This window comes from Carassius gibelio, chromosome A6 (genome assembly GCF_023724105.1).
Source record: "Carassius gibelio isolate Cgi1373 ecotype wild population from Czech Republic chromosome A6, carGib1.2-hapl.c, whole genome shotgun sequence".
Taxonomy (NCBI): Eukaryota; Metazoa; Chordata; class Actinopteri; order Cypriniformes; family Cyprinidae; genus Carassius; species Carassius gibelio.
This window is the reverse complement of record NC_068376.1, coordinates 23,867,136-23,884,525: the sequence shown is the minus strand read 5'-3', so window position 1 is coordinate 23,884,525 and position 17,390 is coordinate 23,867,136. Positions and strand designations below refer to the sequence as shown.

The 17,390-nt window shown below is 35.1% G+C and overlaps 3 protein-coding genes across 5 annotated transcripts in view; 1 reads left to right on the top strand and 2 right to left on the bottom strand.

Annotated features, from left to right (window-relative positions):
- The first annotated feature begins 463 nt into the window (after positions 1 to 463).
- On the top strand, positions 464 to 9,253 carry LOC128015811 (MTRF1L release factor glutamine methyltransferase). Of its 2 annotated transcripts, none has more exons than XM_052599991.1 (11): positions 464 to 559; positions 1,320 to 1,496; positions 1,819 to 1,910; positions 2,716 to 2,809; positions 2,962 to 3,093; positions 3,188 to 3,252; positions 3,372 to 3,421; positions 6,560 to 6,665; positions 6,759 to 6,854; positions 7,592 to 7,702; positions 8,444 to 9,253. In XM_052599991.1, exons 1-11 carry the CDS (start codon positions 479 to 481, stop codon positions 8,514 to 8,516), a joined length of 1,077 nt encoding a protein of 358 aa, XP_052455951.1. In that variant the 5' UTR covers positions 464 to 478; the 3' UTR covers positions 8,517 to 9,253. The 2 variants fall into 2 exon arrangements, with proteins under 2 accessions (XP_052455951.1, XP_052455952.1); XM_052599992.1 differs by lacking the exon at positions 464 to 559 and adding an exon at positions 739 to 1,164.
- A 1,142-nt stretch (positions 9,254 to 10,395) lies between these two features.
- LOC128015812 (cytokine-inducible SH2-containing protein) lies at positions 10,396 to 13,364 on the bottom strand. The gene is made up of 3 exons (XM_052599993.1): positions 12,817 to 13,364; positions 12,026 to 12,180; positions 10,396 to 11,537 (listed from the first exon to the last, which is right to left on the bottom strand). The coding sequence occupies exons 1-3, from the start codon at positions 12,834 to 12,836 to the stop codon at positions 11,047 to 11,049; spliced, it is 666 nt and encodes a 221-aa protein (XP_052455953.1). The 5' UTR covers positions 12,837 to 13,364; the 3' UTR covers positions 10,396 to 11,046.
- Positions 13,365 to 15,797: 2,433 nt separating this feature from the next.
- Positions 15,798 to 17,390, bottom strand: part of LOC128015809 (twinfilin-2) — a 10,390-nt gene continuing 8,797 nt past the window's right edge. For both annotated transcript variants that reach the window (XM_052599989.1, XM_052599988.1), the window contains 2 exons: positions 17,274 to 17,390; positions 15,798 to 16,420 (listed from right to left, as the gene is read on the bottom strand). The exon at positions 17,274 to 17,390 is cut by the window's right edge and continues 5 nt beyond it. In XM_052599989.1, the coding sequence (XP_052455949.1) occupies positions 16,253 to 16,420; positions 17,274 to 17,390 (285 nt within the window). In that variant the 3' untranslated portion in view covers positions 15,798 to 16,252. The remainder of the gene's footprint in view (positions 16,421 to 17,273) is intronic.

Genomic DNA, 17,390 nt, shown 5'->3' with positions numbered 1-17,390 from the left:
TAAGTGAAATTAACTAGGAAACGAGGCACATTCAGGGCAAAGGTATGTCACAAAGTTTCCAGTAATTCACAAATCATGTTATCCCATCATTATTCTTTTTGTCATAAACTTAGGACCTGATTAAAAATAAAGAAAGAAACAAATAAAGAGGGTAATCTTTATACCCGTTGTACCAAAAAATAAGATTTCATGAACTTTAAGAGGTTTTCGATTTGAGTTCAATTAAGTTTATTATGTCATTAATTCCTAACATTTGGTAACGCAGTAATGCACTTGCGCTCTCTAGTGGTCATTTCAGATCACACAGATTGAATTAAGCGTAAAAGTATATCTAGTTTAACATATTTAATTACAGAGTGTCAAATAAACATAAAAGACAACATATAGCTTTTTTCATTGACAAGGTTGTCCCTTTAGTTTGGTTGTCACTTTACTCAATTACGGCTTTTATTTTGAAATGTGAAGCTCTGGTGACAGGATGTCCGCTTCGTGTACACGAATCGGTTCATTTGAACAGTTCATTTCAAAGGACTATTTTTTTTTCAAAGGACTAATTCAGGTAATGATTCAGATATACGTTAACGTCAGCGCAGTACAATCTGATGTACATTCCAATAAAGTCATTTTTAGTCACATAATGTTGTTCATTTAAAAAAAAAAAACACTCTTACAATCAGCTCACTATGAATCGGACAGAGCCTTAAATAGTCAGTGTGCGTTATTTCCGCAAAAGATGCACCTGTGAACTGTCGATCCTAATTCTTATATGGTATGGAAAGTGTATGGAAACTGGAAAGCATCAATTTATTTAATGAAAAATAAAAATAAGGCTGACCCGGTTCGTAAATGAATCATTTAAATCAGTCGTTTTATCAACCCGTTGAACTGATTCAAATTATCCGACTCAGAAGAACGAGATTCGGCAATTCGGGCCACATGGTATTGGAATCTTATCTGGTATTACGCGTATTCAAGGGCTAAAACATGCAAGTTGCATCATTTCTTGAGACAGCAATTCCATGAACATTACAGCATAACACCGTTTATTTATTTTTTAGCTCGATTAGCTTATATTACAGAACTATAATGTTCAAGACATTTTGCTTTCTAAACCGATTAATGCACAGACACAGTGGAGTGTCAAAACCATGGTCAAAACACAGAGTAAGTGTCTGATCTCTTATGTAGTTTAATTATGATCACTATGCTCAAATAAGCATAAAAAGAGAAATATGTATTTCTATGACCACGGAACTTAAAATACGCGGGTTCATATATATTTTATTTTTTTGTTGAATGTGCTGTTGGTTGTTTTCCAGAGTGTTGCGAGGTGGTGGTCAAATGCAGCAGAGGGCGCTGTTGTTCCCCCAGCAGACTGCAGAATCACAGCAGAGCAGGCGATCAGACTGTGGGCTCATCACTTCACACTGCACGGCGTTTCAGAGCCTCTTCTCTCTAGCCAGTTCATCATATCTCATGTACTGGGAGAAAAAACTGTGAGTTTCAGTCTCATCACGTTTTGATACAATGTAAATTATGTAGACATTATTCAATGTGTAAACGCTTAGTTTGATTTGCACCCGCCCTATTTTTTTGTTATTTAAATTTTTATTTAATATTTAATGTGTGTACATACATATTTATACTTGTATATATAATTTTGTGTAGTTTTGTTTTGGTATTTTATTGATTCCAGTTTTTTAAAGCACTCTAAGAAATTCGTTTTCAATTCACTTTAATTCCTTCCCCTTATCAAAATCAAAGAAATAACTGTTTCCCTTTCCATAACACTGTGTCCTTGTCTCTCTTTGTTGAAAGCTGGAATGTGTGCAGAGAAAAAGGCTGAGAGACACGCTGACTGACAGGGAGAGAGAAACCGTGTGGGAATTATGTTCCAGACGTCTCACAAGGTACTACATGTTACAGTTATACTCCCGACAACTTTACTGAGTTTTTACTGATTTAGACCACGTACACACGTGAAGGCTTTCACAGAAGTTCATTAAAATGATTTTGAATTGAGTTATTTTCAAATGTTATTTGTTATTCATTTACTCTCCTTAGATTAACACTAAACCATTTCTGAGGACCCATTGATCATTTCCTATTTGTCTAGCGAAGGACAAAATTAGTGTTCAGCTAGTTTTTTTTTTTCTTTCTAACTGACAATATTGATGGTGATACAATAAAGATATGCAAATAATAAAATTAAATATAAACAAAATTGGTAACATTGTAAAATATAGCTGCATTAGTTAAGAATAGTTACTGCATGAAATAACAATTTATTTAACATTTATTTTGTACATTTTGTAAAATTACACCTGTTAATTAGTTAGTTCATGTTAGCTTAAATAATATTAACAGATGGTTTTAATAATGTTAAAATTAAATTAAATTAACATTTAGATTAATAAATGCTTTAGAATTATTTATATTTTTTAGTTAATTTTAAGTGGTGTATTACCTACCTTTTTCAAATTAAATTTAGATACAATGAAACATAAACAAAACGGTACAAATTAAATTAATACATTTTAATACAATATTTTCTTAAATTCCCGAAAAAAAAAAATTATTATCTTTGGACTAGACTATAGATTTGGGACTGAGATCAGCTGGTTAAAATTTAGCTTCTTTTTCATAAATCATCTATGATTGTAAAAGGATTGCCTATTAATCTTAGTCGAACCTGTGTGCACATGTATTTTCTAGGATGCCTGTACAATACGTGATTGAGGAATGGGACTTCAGAGACCTGACCCTTAAGATGAGGCCTCCCGTGTTCATACCCCGTCCTGAAACAGAGGTGAAAAGCTTCAGTGACCTAGTTAGCACGTGTCCGAAATTTGCAACAAACTGAGAGTGGACTTCAATTGGACGTGACTATTTGGATAAACACAGCCTGTGTGTTTGAAAACATTTATTTCCGTTTGGACCTGCTGGTTTGTGTGCATGTAGGAGCTGGTTAGTCTGGTTCTTGAGGACATCCGGTTGATACAGGGAGAATCACACAGGACTGATTTACGATGTCTGGAGGTGGGCTGTGGATCTGGAGCCATCTCTCTTAGTTTACTACGCAGCATTCCACAGGTTTGCACTCAGTGTCTTTTTTCTGATTAATTCTCTTGCTCTTCTGAGTAATGTAGCATGTCATCTTTAACATCTGTACCCATGATTCTTTAAGCTCAGGGTATTTGCTTTGGATCAAAGCCAGGCAGCAGTATGTCTTACAATGGAAAATGCAAGCAGGTGAACACCAACACCATTGACTATATATTATAACGCTTCTATATTTGGGTCTTTATCAGTTGATGATTTATTATTTTGTTTCTTCTATATGTGTCATTATCCTATTTTGTTTTTTCCAGACTGGGTCTGCAGGACAGGCTAGATGTTCACCTTTTAGATGTGATTAAGGGTAAGAGTGATGGAAATGACACAGAAAAGCCCACTCAGCAATGACTAGTCATTACAGTTAATTATTATTGTTGCACTGACTTCCTGCGAAAGTGAAAATTTTTGGTCCGCACACAACAAACGTCATTTCTGGTCAGCTTGCCTATTTTATGCCACTGACTGATAGCAGGTGATTAATTTTTAACAGTATTAAAACAAATAAATGTCACAACATTTTACTCTAGTAAAGTTAACAGTTACATATTACACACACACATAAAACAAATGCATTGTATTTAATATATATATATATATATATATATATATATATATATATATATATATATATATATATATATATATATATATATAAAATTCAGCTGTTATTTCACCTAATAATATGTATTTATTATATAAATTAAGGCTTCAGGCTCATGTTGTGCTTTCACATTGATTATTATGGCTCTAAACAAAAAATAACATGATATTTGGGTTACTACATTAAGTATTTCTTTTAATAATAGTTATAAAAGAGATATCAGTAATAAGCTATCAAGATCTATTACCTACTTAATTGTAATAAAATTTCATTTCATGAGGAGAACCACATTAAGATCCAAATGATAATGAATTTAGATGGAACACAAATCCCAAGGTGCAAAATCATCTGGATTCAGTTCGACATTCCATGCAAGATGTGCTGTGTGTGTGCTAGCATTGATCTCGCATCTAGCCTTGAGAGATTTGAATAAATGAAGGTTAAGGTTAATTTGACTAAAGCTGACAGAATGGAAATATTTCTTAGCTGAAGTGTCGTCAAAGTCAGGTCAAGACTAGACGTGGTGTTTTCATTCTTTGTTGGTTTCTTCATAAAGTACTTGCTGATGTTTCAAAGCTGAGATAAAACTTTAACAAGGCCTCTTGGCTGTTTAGAGTGTGGAGAGGGAATGCATCATGAGGGAGTGACTAATATCTTTTGATTGACCCATTTCCATGATTTTTCTCTCTGTTATGACTGGCCGCATGAGTCACAAGTAGACCATAGACCTGCACGTAATGCTCAGCTAATTCCATAGAAAGCTCCACGGACTTCTGCGGAACTTGAATGTCGTTCAATCCATACACAATTCTACACATCCCACACTCCTTGTCTGTTTATTTATTAAATATTGTGGCTGATTTAATCATGTTTTCAGATGCCAGTAATAAGCTCCGTTTTCCACATTTAAATACGTGCCACAAAATTTCCACCCACAACCCGTGAAGAAACTGAAAAGAGTTCAGAGATTCATTGTGGGCCTTATCATAACATTCAGAATTGATTTAGCATTAGTGCGACTTGAACGCTAGTAGATAATCGAGACTTTGACTGATCGAGCCGGACGATTCAGGCCAAATCAAGGTAGTAAAATGGAAATGTTCCGCTATTTACAGGGATTTATTGGGCTTCTCCTGTTGAAGATCGAGCCTCTCTTCCCACTAGATGGCATTAAAACCTGAATGCTAAATATCATATTTTTAACTCTCTGTGGCCTACCCACTTTACTATTATTAGACTCTGAGATGAACTTGTTTGCTCTTTAAACGCTGCACTTCACTGACCAAATAAATGAAGGTACTTCTGAAGAAATGTTAAGTGTTGTTTTAGTTGACAAGTGTTGTTTGAGCTAACAGACATGAATGGAGGAGGCTTTTCAGGAGATTCATGGATCTTTCACACTAATGCATGTTTTGGCAGCCTGTTATATACGTCATATAGTACACTGTGTGTGTACAGTATACATGTATAAGAAAAATAAATACTAACATACTACTGTATATACATGTAAATAGCGGTAAATTCCATCAGGTGCGTGATTTCACATAGAGCAGCTGTTACTACATGGAGCCGTTGTTAACTGACAAGCTGTGCAAATCCACGTTCATTATCAGCATTGATTTGCGCAGCTTGTCAGTTAACAACGTAAACACATTCACTCTGACAGCAGATGGCGCTAAACTGCAGAAAATGCAGCCCTTACCGTGGAAACCTCATAAATAAAGCAGCTGCTACTTTCTAAAACGTATTTAAATAATTTTAAATAGCCATTCAGATTTTGTGGATTCGCTAGGATGTTCAAATACTTAAATATTTAGACTAAATAGGCTATTTCTTTTCTTTTTTTTTTTCATTTTCATCTGGACTACAACATCGCCATGTTTTGATTCTTTATTGTTCATTCACACTTTACATTAAGGCTTTGTTAGTTAACATTAGTTAATTCATTAGTTAACATAAATTGCCAATTAAGGTATTCCAATATTTAATAACGTTGTTAAAATCGAAAGTTGCAGCTGTGTTATATAATGAGCTAACATGAACTAAGACTTTTTTTATTTATAGTATTTTTTTTTTTTTTTTTACAAAGATTAATAACTTCTGTAGCATATGAAGCTATTGCTCATTGTGAATGTTAAAGGTTAACTAAAGAGGTCTTATTGTAAAGTGAAATCGGTTGGTCTTTATAGTTCTTTTGCACTTTAATGTGTTTAACTTTTAACTTTATATATTTCTCTTTTATTTCTTAATTGTATTTAAATATTCAGTTACTTTAGTTATAAGAAAGATTATTTAAACTGTTATACTGTGTTATGACTACTTTTTTAAAACTAAATTACAACACTATGATAATACTGTATACCGTGATAAAAGCATTAGCAATTAATCGCAAAAGGAAAATTTGATACCAGCATATCCCTAGAGTAGTAGTTTGTGAAGTCTGTTATGCACACCAGGGCTGCATTCATTTGATCAAAAACATACTAAAAACAGTATTGTGAAATGATTAACCATTTTACATTAGTTTTTTATTTTAATATTTTTTTAAATGTAATTTATCCCTCAGAATTTTTAGCATCCAGTCTTCAGTATCCCATGATCCTTCAGAAGTCATTCAAATGTTGATTTGGTGCTCTAGAAACATTTGTTATTATATTGATGATGATAACCGCTGTTGCTTACTATTTTTTTTACATGTCCCACATATTACCAGCATGTAATTCAAAATTCATGTTAATATATTTTTTTATCTGGTCAATGTTGTTTAGTTTAGAAGCTTCCAGTGTAAATATATGTTGTTCATATGAAAGCAAGAGATCAAAATGTGTTTTCTATTCACAGATGCAGATGTGATACTGAGCAAATGCAACGCCGTTGACTTTCTAATCAGCAACCCTCCCTACTTGCTCAGTCAGGACATGAAGACATTACAAACAGAGATACTCAGGTTAGGCCAACACTCGGACACGCTCAAAATGTGCTTTAACCTTTGCTGTGCATGTTTGTAACCTTTTAACGGGCCCCACCTCTATCCTCGAAGGTTTGAAGACCACATCGCATTGGACGGGGGTTTGGACGGGCTGTCTGTGATTCGCCCGATTCTGGCTCTGAGCTCGAAGCTCTTAACTCCCCGAGGGTAAGAAGTGTGTGTTTGCCTAAAGCCGTCATATGAGCTCTGGCAGAGGGACTGGTTCTCGAGTGGCCTTTTAGCCGAACGCAGTATAAATAGTATGGTATAATCGCGCTAAGAAGCTTTCCCAGCATATCTTAAATGCTTCAGGGAATCGAATGAAGCAAATTTCTTTGTAGTTCAGTAGATAACAGCATTCCAGGGACTAGAACATTCTCCCAGACCTCCTCCCGCCCTCATCACTCCCAAGACCCACAACTGCACATACACACACATGCATACACAATAAAAAGAACACAATTAGCCTTTGGTGATGAGAGTTGCAAAGCCTGTTTTGTGTAAGGTGATCATATTCCATGCCCGTAAAATGACATATTCCATAAGCATTTCACCAAACGGATGATTGATAAACTTGGAATGGCCTGAAAGCATTGCATGTGTCGTTTTTCTAGTCGGTGCACGCTGTGAACTACAAGCGTTTTGTATAGGATCTCCGATTTCCTTAGCTGTCTTATTATGTGTCCACTTAAGACTTGTCTTTCGTAGAAATGACAGATGCTGTCCTTTCATAGATGCTGAGAATCTCTATAGAATGGGATTATTCTAGCATTAGCTTTCAGCTTTTCCATCTCAGATGTACTATTCTTCATGACTAGAGGCTAACGAGATTGTTTACTTGGTAAAACATCCTCTCAGCCCAACCTTTTCCTGTCTTCCACTTTGAAATGTCTTTGTCTGCCCAGGCGTGTTTACCTCGAGGTTGCCCCATGTCATCCTCCAATCATTCAGCAGCTGATAGAGGAGATGATGCCGGGGTTGCTTTATCTAGAAACCCGCTGTGACCTCACCAACAGGTCAGGTTCTTCTGTAAACTTGTTGATGTTTCCTTCATTTCAAAGAAGTTTAGCTACAAATGCCTGACAAAGGTGTGGGGAAAAAAATATTTGAGACTAATACAATTTTCATTCCATGAATGTTTGTTCCTAGACAACAGAGTCCAGTGTGAGAATGAGTTGTGTGGAATTACTTGCTCAATAGCAAATATGTACCAAGGCATTTGGCTTTCGTGGAATGTTTTAACACCCGCCCTCTCCAGAAATTTCAGGAAATATTTTAATTTTACTTGTAAAAAATAATAAGTATTTGTTACAAAATGATTGCATGTTTAATAAAATTAATACATGTATAATTCTAAATATAAAAATTTATTAATAATAATAAAAAAAAAAATTCTTTTATTTATATATTATGAACATGCATATTATATATTATGAACATGCAAATAAAAAGTTATGTTTGTGTGTGCAAAAATTTGCAAAATTATTTGAAAGTAATACATTTCCATTCCATGATTGTTTGTTCCTAGACAGAGTCCATGTTAGAGTGTGTGCTTGAGTAATATGAAATGTCATGCCATATTGAAAATGTGATTTGAAATATAATATATTTTTCAAACACCAAAATTTCATACCAAGAGCCTGTAAATGAAAAGTTACCTGTTATCAACTTACCCGGTTATCTCTGGGTGTCGAGTCAGCAGTATAACATGTTTATAATTTTCTGGAAAACGCATCGTCATTCTTTTTATTTTACAGGCCACGATTTTGCATTTTACAGAAGAAAGGAGACGATGACTGTGAGAAAGGACAGAGGGAAGGACATGCATGAAGATGATCCTCTAGTATAACTGCACACTAGATAGAACTAGAGACTTACCATTTGCAATTGCCCATTAAAAAAATGCCTTTAGCCAAACTTCATACAACACACTGCCAGTCTCCTCACTGTCCTGCCCGTTCCCAGCATACACTTAGTTAAAAACCTGCCAATCCTACCGAGAAGCTCCTTCCTGAAATCCGACGACCTCGGGTTTCTATTTGTTTTGTGCTGTAACCTTCTGTTGTTATAGCTGCTATGTTCGCTTTCCTTTTAATTGGTGAGTGTGTGTATGTGTGTGTGTGTGTGTGGCTGTGGTTTGTTGTGGTGAGATTGCATTGATTGTGAGTATGTGCTCAGTGTGCAAGTGTCAGGGTGCAGTAGGCTGAAGGTAATTACTGAGGCCTTTTCTAAGAACTCCCCCTCCCAGTCCTGCGCTAGTCTCTCCCTGGAAGTAATGCGCTCATTCTGCGAAACAGCTGGCCCATTGCCGCTAGCTCGCTCGCTCAGTTAGCCCACAAAGGCAAAGACAGAGACAACACGACACGCTCTGCTACCACAATGTATACAAGTATACACCAAAATTGTCTGTGCTGGTCTGTAAATGAAGAGTGAAACAGAATTTTACACCCACGACCTCTCTTTGTTTTAATAATGTATTTTAAAATATTGCATAGTCTTAATAAATAAATTGTATTTGTTTATTGTTCCTGTAGACATGCAATGCTATAATAAAAATATTTTCAATACCTTTGTTGTATTTATGTTCTTAAATTAATTTGCATATATTTGAATAGTTTAGATTAGATAAATAAGAACCAATTGTTAAAATGGATACTAAATACTTAATACTGTTCTCCCATATCATTGCACATAAATGATATTTACATATTTACGTCACCAGTAAATTTCTGTAAGCTTGTGCAGCACTTAGATCAGGTTTCAGAAAAAGCTCTGCCTCTGTTTCTGGGAAATGCTAATCATGGCGCGCAGTAAGAATGATGTTGTAAGAATGTTTTTATGCACATCTTTCATTTCTCATCATTAATTAATATTATTATTCTTGTTCATTCCACAGCTTGCTTGTCAATATGTAAATTTCAGCGTACCTCAAAACTATAGGAATTTCAAATCACCAAAGCTTGATGTTATTGATTCAAATATTTCATAATCGCTTGCATTCATAAATTTTAATAAGGCGAATGGACACGTTTTTTTTTTTTAGATTCCATATTGTTAAATGTATAAAATTAAATGTCTATAATTGTACGCTTTTCAAATTACAACAGCTCTGCCCATGACAAAAATTACATCATCAAAAAAAAAAAGAACACTTCTTACATTTATTAATTTATATATATATATATATATATATACACACAAATGGAAAATGTTTAAAAATCCAAAATTGTTGTTAAATGTATAACATATCTCTTCTCACTTTATGAGCTCAATAAATGTTTATCTTTCCCGAGTATAGTTGTGTTCGGCTGTAAAACAATTATGGCCGTAGCTCAGGATATATTCAGAAAGCCATCTAATAACCTTGTATAACACCCAATTTTTCCTGAGATGATTTACTAAATTGCAAATAAATTTCATGCCCATTTGTTCATCTAATAATCCTATTATTCTGAGATTACAGTTTTGAATGACCTTGTTTGATAGTCTGGGAGGCCAGTACGTGGAGGGACTGATTCTCTGCACCACTTCTGCATTCTGGATGTTTCATTGTGTGAAAAAGGTTCCATTTTCTTTTTCTAGTTACTCGGCATCAGCCCTCATTATTTTAAGCTCAACCCCACCCCCCATGCCACGCATTTTACATAATTACACTCTTCTATAAATTAGAATTATTCTCAGAAGTGACAAAAGACATGATACAATCCTGTATAAAACATTATGACTTCAAGTCAATTTGTAATTTTTATTACAAAATGAAGGCTTTTTCATCCATAAATACAAATTCCACATTGTGGGCATAGAAAAAATATGTAAATCTGGTTTAAAATAGTCCCAAAAAAAAAATTTCACTGCATTTCACTTTCAAGGAAAGAAAAATTCCAGTCAAGGCAGCACAGTGACTAAGCGTGCCTTTATAGAGTGCTGAAGACCAAGCTACGTATGTGCCTTTCGTGAGCTCAGTTTCTCATTTTGAATCGTTCCTAAAAGGGTCACATGACCCATACAAAGGTTTCATGAACATTAAATTCATCTTAAAACCCAAGCCTGCGGTTTAACCTCTCCAGCTTTTAACAGTATGACTCAAAAGTTGAGTAACGTCACTCTTCTACTTTAGAAGTCATTTTCTGGACAAGGCTTAACTCAGTCCCACTTAGTCATACATTTTTTTTTTTATCTATCTACCAAGATAGACTTGTTGACCACCAAAAACTTGCTCAAGAAACAAGAATCACTCTTCAAGTTATTAACACTGCTTTTCGACCCAAACGTCTGATTGGGGCTGTGCATTTGATTTGCCTCCATCAAATCATCAGCATCCAGCTTGTGATTGGCCGCGGTGTGCATTTCCATGGCAATGTCAGAGCTGGAAAGGGTAATCCTGAAGATACTGAAGTAATGGTTTCGGTAGAGGCAGGCTTTCTGTGCAAGTGGTATGTTTGTTGATTACCAAACGAGTGAGGTGCTGCAAGGAAGGAAAGGCTTGAGGACGATGGATTGGTCTTTTGAGTTTCAGCAACACCGCACATTCCTTGGGTGCTGGCAAAGTTACGTGATCCAATTCCTCAGTCTTTTCCTCCCCCCCTTTGTTCCTGGAGTCCACGTAGTGCTGCACGAGGCTGGGGACATCAGGGAAGGACTGCAGGCGAGATTTGGCCGGGGAAGTGGAGTCCAGGCGGAAACGTCCGAGACTGTACTCAATGCGGACATTCGTTGGCCCACGACCCGTTTTAACAGACAGTGTCAACATATAGAGAGGGTGGCTGCTGTCCCGTATCAGGAAAGTACCCTCTGATGCCCCCTGTAGGACAGAGTGGGCCTCACTGGCAGAGATGGCACCCCAGTACCAACCTGGAAAAAAAATGGAGGGATTAATACATTTTTATTAAAGGATATATATGGATAAAGGGATACAAAAAAAATTATTTAAAAAGCCCCAAGAAGACATTCTCCAAAATGGGTGCCTTCAGAGGCCTTAATTTTATAGCATGTCCCCACACCTGTTTCCAAACTCTCATTGCTGAATATGTATATTCAATAAAAAAAAGAAATGAAGCTAAAATGTATCTTTCTGAAAGAAGAATTCTCACTAAATAAAAAGTTCTCATTTGCCTTTTAATAGTAGCTTAATTTAACACATTATTAAACACACTTTATTGTGAAAACAATGGAAAAGGCACTTGTTTTATTGAAAGACCCTTAATTTATGGATTTACGGATTTATGAATGAATGAATGCATGAATGAATCCTAACTGCCGTTTTGTTATTAAAATAATAATAATAATAGTTATTATTATTATTATTATTAAGGATGTAACATTTTAAATTTGTATGATACCTGAGGCATCCAGATAGGAGAAATTATCGGAGATAGATCTGAAATCTTTGCTAGGGTCCCATAAGGTAACGGTTGCATGGATGCAGCGAGGAGATGAGAAAGTCACCACTGGAAAACTGACCATTTGATCAGAAGTATCTTGCAAATGAGCTGGCCTGGAAAAAAATAAATAATAATAATTAATTAATTAAAAATGTAATACGTTTTAAGTATTTAAAATTTTGCAATCATCTTAAAAAGAAAACAATACATTTTTTTTTCTTTTCTTCATTTCTTAGGACCAATCACTGCATGTTCAAATTTGCGCGGAGATACACATTTACAGAAATTGCTTATTCAGCTTTTTAATTTAGTTAATGTTAATTCTTAATCAATTCATAGAGGTATGAATAATTATTTGTGAGAAAAATAGTTGTTTTTTTCCCGTTACCTTATATACTATTAATGCCACCCTTTATTATATTTTGTGTTAATACACATATTACTATACAGAAAATAAAGATATTTCATTAGGCTCAATTATTGCGGACAGATGTGTTTCACTGTTCCAAAAAATTGTTTTAAACATTAAAAAAACTACATATTTATATCTACTTTTTAAACAAAATAAATGTATTATTATAATAAGAAATATTAATTAATAAATAATTTGTCTTTAACACTATGCTTAGCGACATCAACAAGAATGTGTGGTATTTCGTAAATGGACAATTAGATATGAACAATAAGTAATGTTGTTAACTCTATATATTGCTGTGATAATTTAATAAAGCTGGGTCGCTAAAACTCACCCTTGAACGCACAAAATCATCGTGAATATGTCTGGTTTGATATCTGCCGGATTTCTTACAGGTTCTCTGTTCCTAAGGTTTATACTCCGACTTCCAAAATTAATCTGGTCTGACAAACGATGACAAACAGTTCAAAGATGTTTCTCGAGCATAGGAAGGTCGTCGAACAGCCTCGGGATTCTCTCGCTGTCTGTCAAATTAAGTACGCGACTTGTCTACGGGTTTATTTAACAAACCACGCGAATAAATAACTTGGACATGGTTCTAGAAAACGAGCGGTTTCTGTTCAGCTCGTGCACTAAAACTGAACAAGAAGCGGAACACTGCAGGGTTTGGCTTGCTCTCTTCGTCTGACTTCCCAGAAGTGGCTTTCTCAGAATCCCCCCGTGTTTAGCGCCTCTGACGTCATCAGCGGTGAAGCTCTGCGCAACCCACAGAATCAATCCCCTCTTCCTTCTCATTCAGGCATACTGCAGTCTCATGAGTGATGAACTAGCACTGGAATTGTCCTTGAATGACCCATTTGGGAGTTTTATTATGGTGCTGGTCGGTAATTGCTTCCTGATGTTTGTGATAGACATTCGAGGATGAAAACGGCATTTCTCGAGAAACCGCACGTCTAGCGTTCCAAGAACTTTCCAGGAAAACTGAGCGCCTGCTTTGAGTTCAACCAATCACGTCCTGCCCTTCGCTAATGCCCCGCCTCCCGTGAGCTGTCAACGAATTAACCATTTGTTTACTGCTAAAATGAGTTTCTGAAAAAAAGACAAATACTCTTGGGACCAGGAAAAAACATTTATTTGAAATGTAAACATTTGATCAGGCCATTACATTAAAACGTTGTGATATGTTGTGCAGATTAAATGTATTTTAGTGCCTGATAAATACTAGTAGCCGTGCCTATACGCGTTATTTAGTGTTTCTGACCGAGATCATTCTGAACGCTTGTTTTTACTGCCATCTTGAGGCTATCAGGTGCATCTGCCATTGAAATTACGTACATTTTTGGCTTATAATTTGTGAATAGATCTTGATTTACCAATAATTACCACCAAACACTCAGTTAATTTATTTACGCAACAGTATGTTCATAAACAAGAGAGGGCAGTGGATTTTCATTTACTGATAATTACAGTTTATTACTTATGATTATTTTGTGTATGTCCTTTTAATATAATCAATGACCAACAAACAAACAAACAAACAAATAAATAAATAAGGAAAGAAAAGAAAAAAAAAAAAAAAAGGAAAAAACAAATAAATATAAATCATCCATGTTAATGTTATCTGGTAAAACAGATTTTTGTTTGGATACAACTTTAAATTATTATTATTTTAATTGTTCTGATTACTTACAGAAGCCTATACACAAATACATTATGTGTTTGACAGTAAATACTGTGGGATCATGATGTCAGTCAGTGAATAACATTATAAGACATGTTTATAAAAAAAAACTGTAACTATATATAAAAAAGTAATTGTTTTAAAACATTAAATATGAATGCTAAAATTAATCCAAATAATTTAACATAGCCGATTCTTGCTACATATCCGTTACTGCGTCACATTTGTCACATCTAGTGTGTACGTGTATGTATGAGTGTACCTTTTTTATAAAATGGCTGTAGGTTCTGTAGGACTTGTAACTGCTTTTTTTTTTTTTAAGCTTCTATGACAAAACTTATTTTCTACTTTAAAAAAACACATTTAAATATGACCGATCTGTCATCTTTCACAATCAACACTTTAAATATGCTTAAAATTATATTTAGTTTTGAGGGTGTACAGGTGCATCTCAATAAATTAGAATGTCGTGGAAAAGTAAATTTATTTCAGTAATTCAACTCAAATTGTGAAACTCATGAATTATGGTAGATAAATTCAATGCACACAGACTGTTTAAATCTTTGGTTCTTTTAATTGTGATGATTTTGACTCACATTTAATAAAAACCCACCAAATCTCAACAAATTAAAATATTATAACATGCCAATCAGATTATCAACTCAAAACACCTGCAAAGGTTTTCTGAGCCTTCAAAATGGTCTCTCAGTTTGGTTCACTAGACTACACAATCATGGGGAAGACTGATGATCTTACAGTTGTCCAGAAGACAATCACTGACACCCTTCACAAGGAGGGTAAGACACAAACTGCCATTGCCAAAGAAGCTGGCTATTCACAGAGTGCTGTATACAAGCATGTTAACAGGAAGTTGTGTAGAAGGAAAAAGTGTGGAAGAAAAATATGCACAACCAACCGAGAGAACCACAGCCTTATGAGAATTGTCAATCAAAATCAATTCAAAAATTTGAGTGAACTTCACAAGGAATGGACTGAGGCTGGGGTCAAGACATCAAGAGCCACCACACACAGACATGTCAATGAATTTGCTGAACCATAGACAACGTCAGAGGCGTCTTACCTGGGCTAAGGAGAAGAACTGGACTGTTGCCCAGTGGTCTAAGGTCCTCTTGTCAGATGAGAGCAAGTTTTGTATTTCATTTGGAAACCGAGGTCCTAGAGTCTGGAGGAAGGCTGGAGAAGCTCATAGCCCAAGTTGCTTGAAGTCCAGTGTTAAGTTTCCACAATCTGTGATGATTTAGTGTGCAGTGTCATCTGCTACTGTTGGTCCATTGTGTTTTTTGAAAACCAAAGTCACTGCACCCGTTTACCAAGATATTTTGGAGCATTTCATGCTTCCTTCTGCTGACCAGCTTTTTGAAGATGCTGATTTCATTTTCCAGCAGGATTTGGCACCTGCCCACACTGCCAAAAGCACCAAAAGTTGGTAAAATGACCGTGGTGTTTGCATGTAAATGAACACACTTTCCAGAAGGCCAACAATTCACTAAAATGTTTTATGATTATTATTATTATTGGTCTTATGAAGTATTCTAATTTGTTGAGATAGTGAATTGGTGGGTTTTTGTTAAATGTGAGCCAAAATCATCACAATTAAAAAGAACTTAAACTACTTCAGTCTGTGTGCATTGAATTTATTTAATACACAAGTTTCACAATTTGAGTTGAATTACTGAAATAAATGAACTTTTCCACAACATTCTAATTTATTGAGATGCACCTGTATACGTGTATGAGATTATGTAATAAAAATGTGCTCAGAAAATGCACATATAAAATTAATTCCTGAGTTTTTCTCTTAAATTTATGCACATTAGCACACCAAATGAAAAAAACAACAACATCTAATAACACTGAGTAAAAAGAAATACAAGCCAATGAATGAAAGTAAAAACAAAACAAAAAATCTTTTTGAGTTAACAACAACTGAGCACAGGATTCCAATTTTTCATTAACACTCTCTGCAGGATGAAAAAATGTCCCTGCAAACAGGCATAAAACGGGAGCTGTACAACATTTAGGGCACAACTGAAGTTCATTTCTCTCTTCCTCTCACTTTCTGTCCTTCCTAGCTGTTGCCACCATTCTCTCCTCCTCCCTTGATTAGACGTTTGTTTCCCCTTTTCCCAGCAGGGCCACGAGGTTTGGCGAATGCTTGCTTGTAGGCATGCTGCTTAGGATGGACTTCATCATACAGATGCTCCTCTGTCAGCTCCTCTCCACTATCTATCTCCAACTAACATGGACACATTTACAAACACAAAGATTTAGAAGTATTTAGGTCAGTTTGGTCACATATTGAGATATCGAGTATAAAATAAAATAAAAAAAACACATACAGTTACAATTAATACAATAAAACTCCTTTGCAGTGAATGAGTGCCGTAAGAATGATAGCTGAATCAGATGACAACAACATTGCAATAGTCCATCAATTAATGTCCAGTGATGTAAAAAGCTGAATGCTTATAATAAACACATCCATCATTAAGACATCTTTATCTTCAAACCGTTGTTTCTGGAAAAAATATGAGTCCTTTATTCTCATTTGCTTTCTTGCAAAAGCAAAAATTAGCTTTTTTGGATCAGGAGCGAAATATGTACAGATCAAGTTCTGTTTACAAGTGAAAACAGTCCAAAACAGTTCTAAATGTATCAGTGGATTTTAATGTGAGGAACACATTAAAAAAATTTTTTTTTTACTAGAAAATAACTATTATGGATTATAGACTCCTATTTTGGCCAGAAGCAAAGGTTTGAAATTAAACAATCTTGAATTTATTCTTCAAAAAAAAAAAAAAAAAAAAAATGCAGCTATTCACTTCACAAGACATAACTGATAGTCTGGAGTCATGTGGATTATTGTGATGTTTTTAATTATCTGTTTAAACTCTCATCCTGATGGCACCCGTTCACGTCAGAGGATCCACTGGTGAGAAAGTAATACAAAGCTCAATTTCAGATGAAGAAACAAACTCATCTAGATCTTGTTTCACTTGATTAAAGTAAATATGGATTAGTTTAATTTCGTGCTAACTTTAAATGAAGTTTTGGGCTTGTAACTCTCGAGTGGCAGAATGAGTTTTTACCTTTTTAGCCACTTCTAGGTGGAAGTCCCTCTCTACTTCTTCCAGAAGTCGACTCTTACAGCTGGAATACAGCATCCTTTCCTTGATGCTACAGCTGTATCCTGGCATGGAGTATAT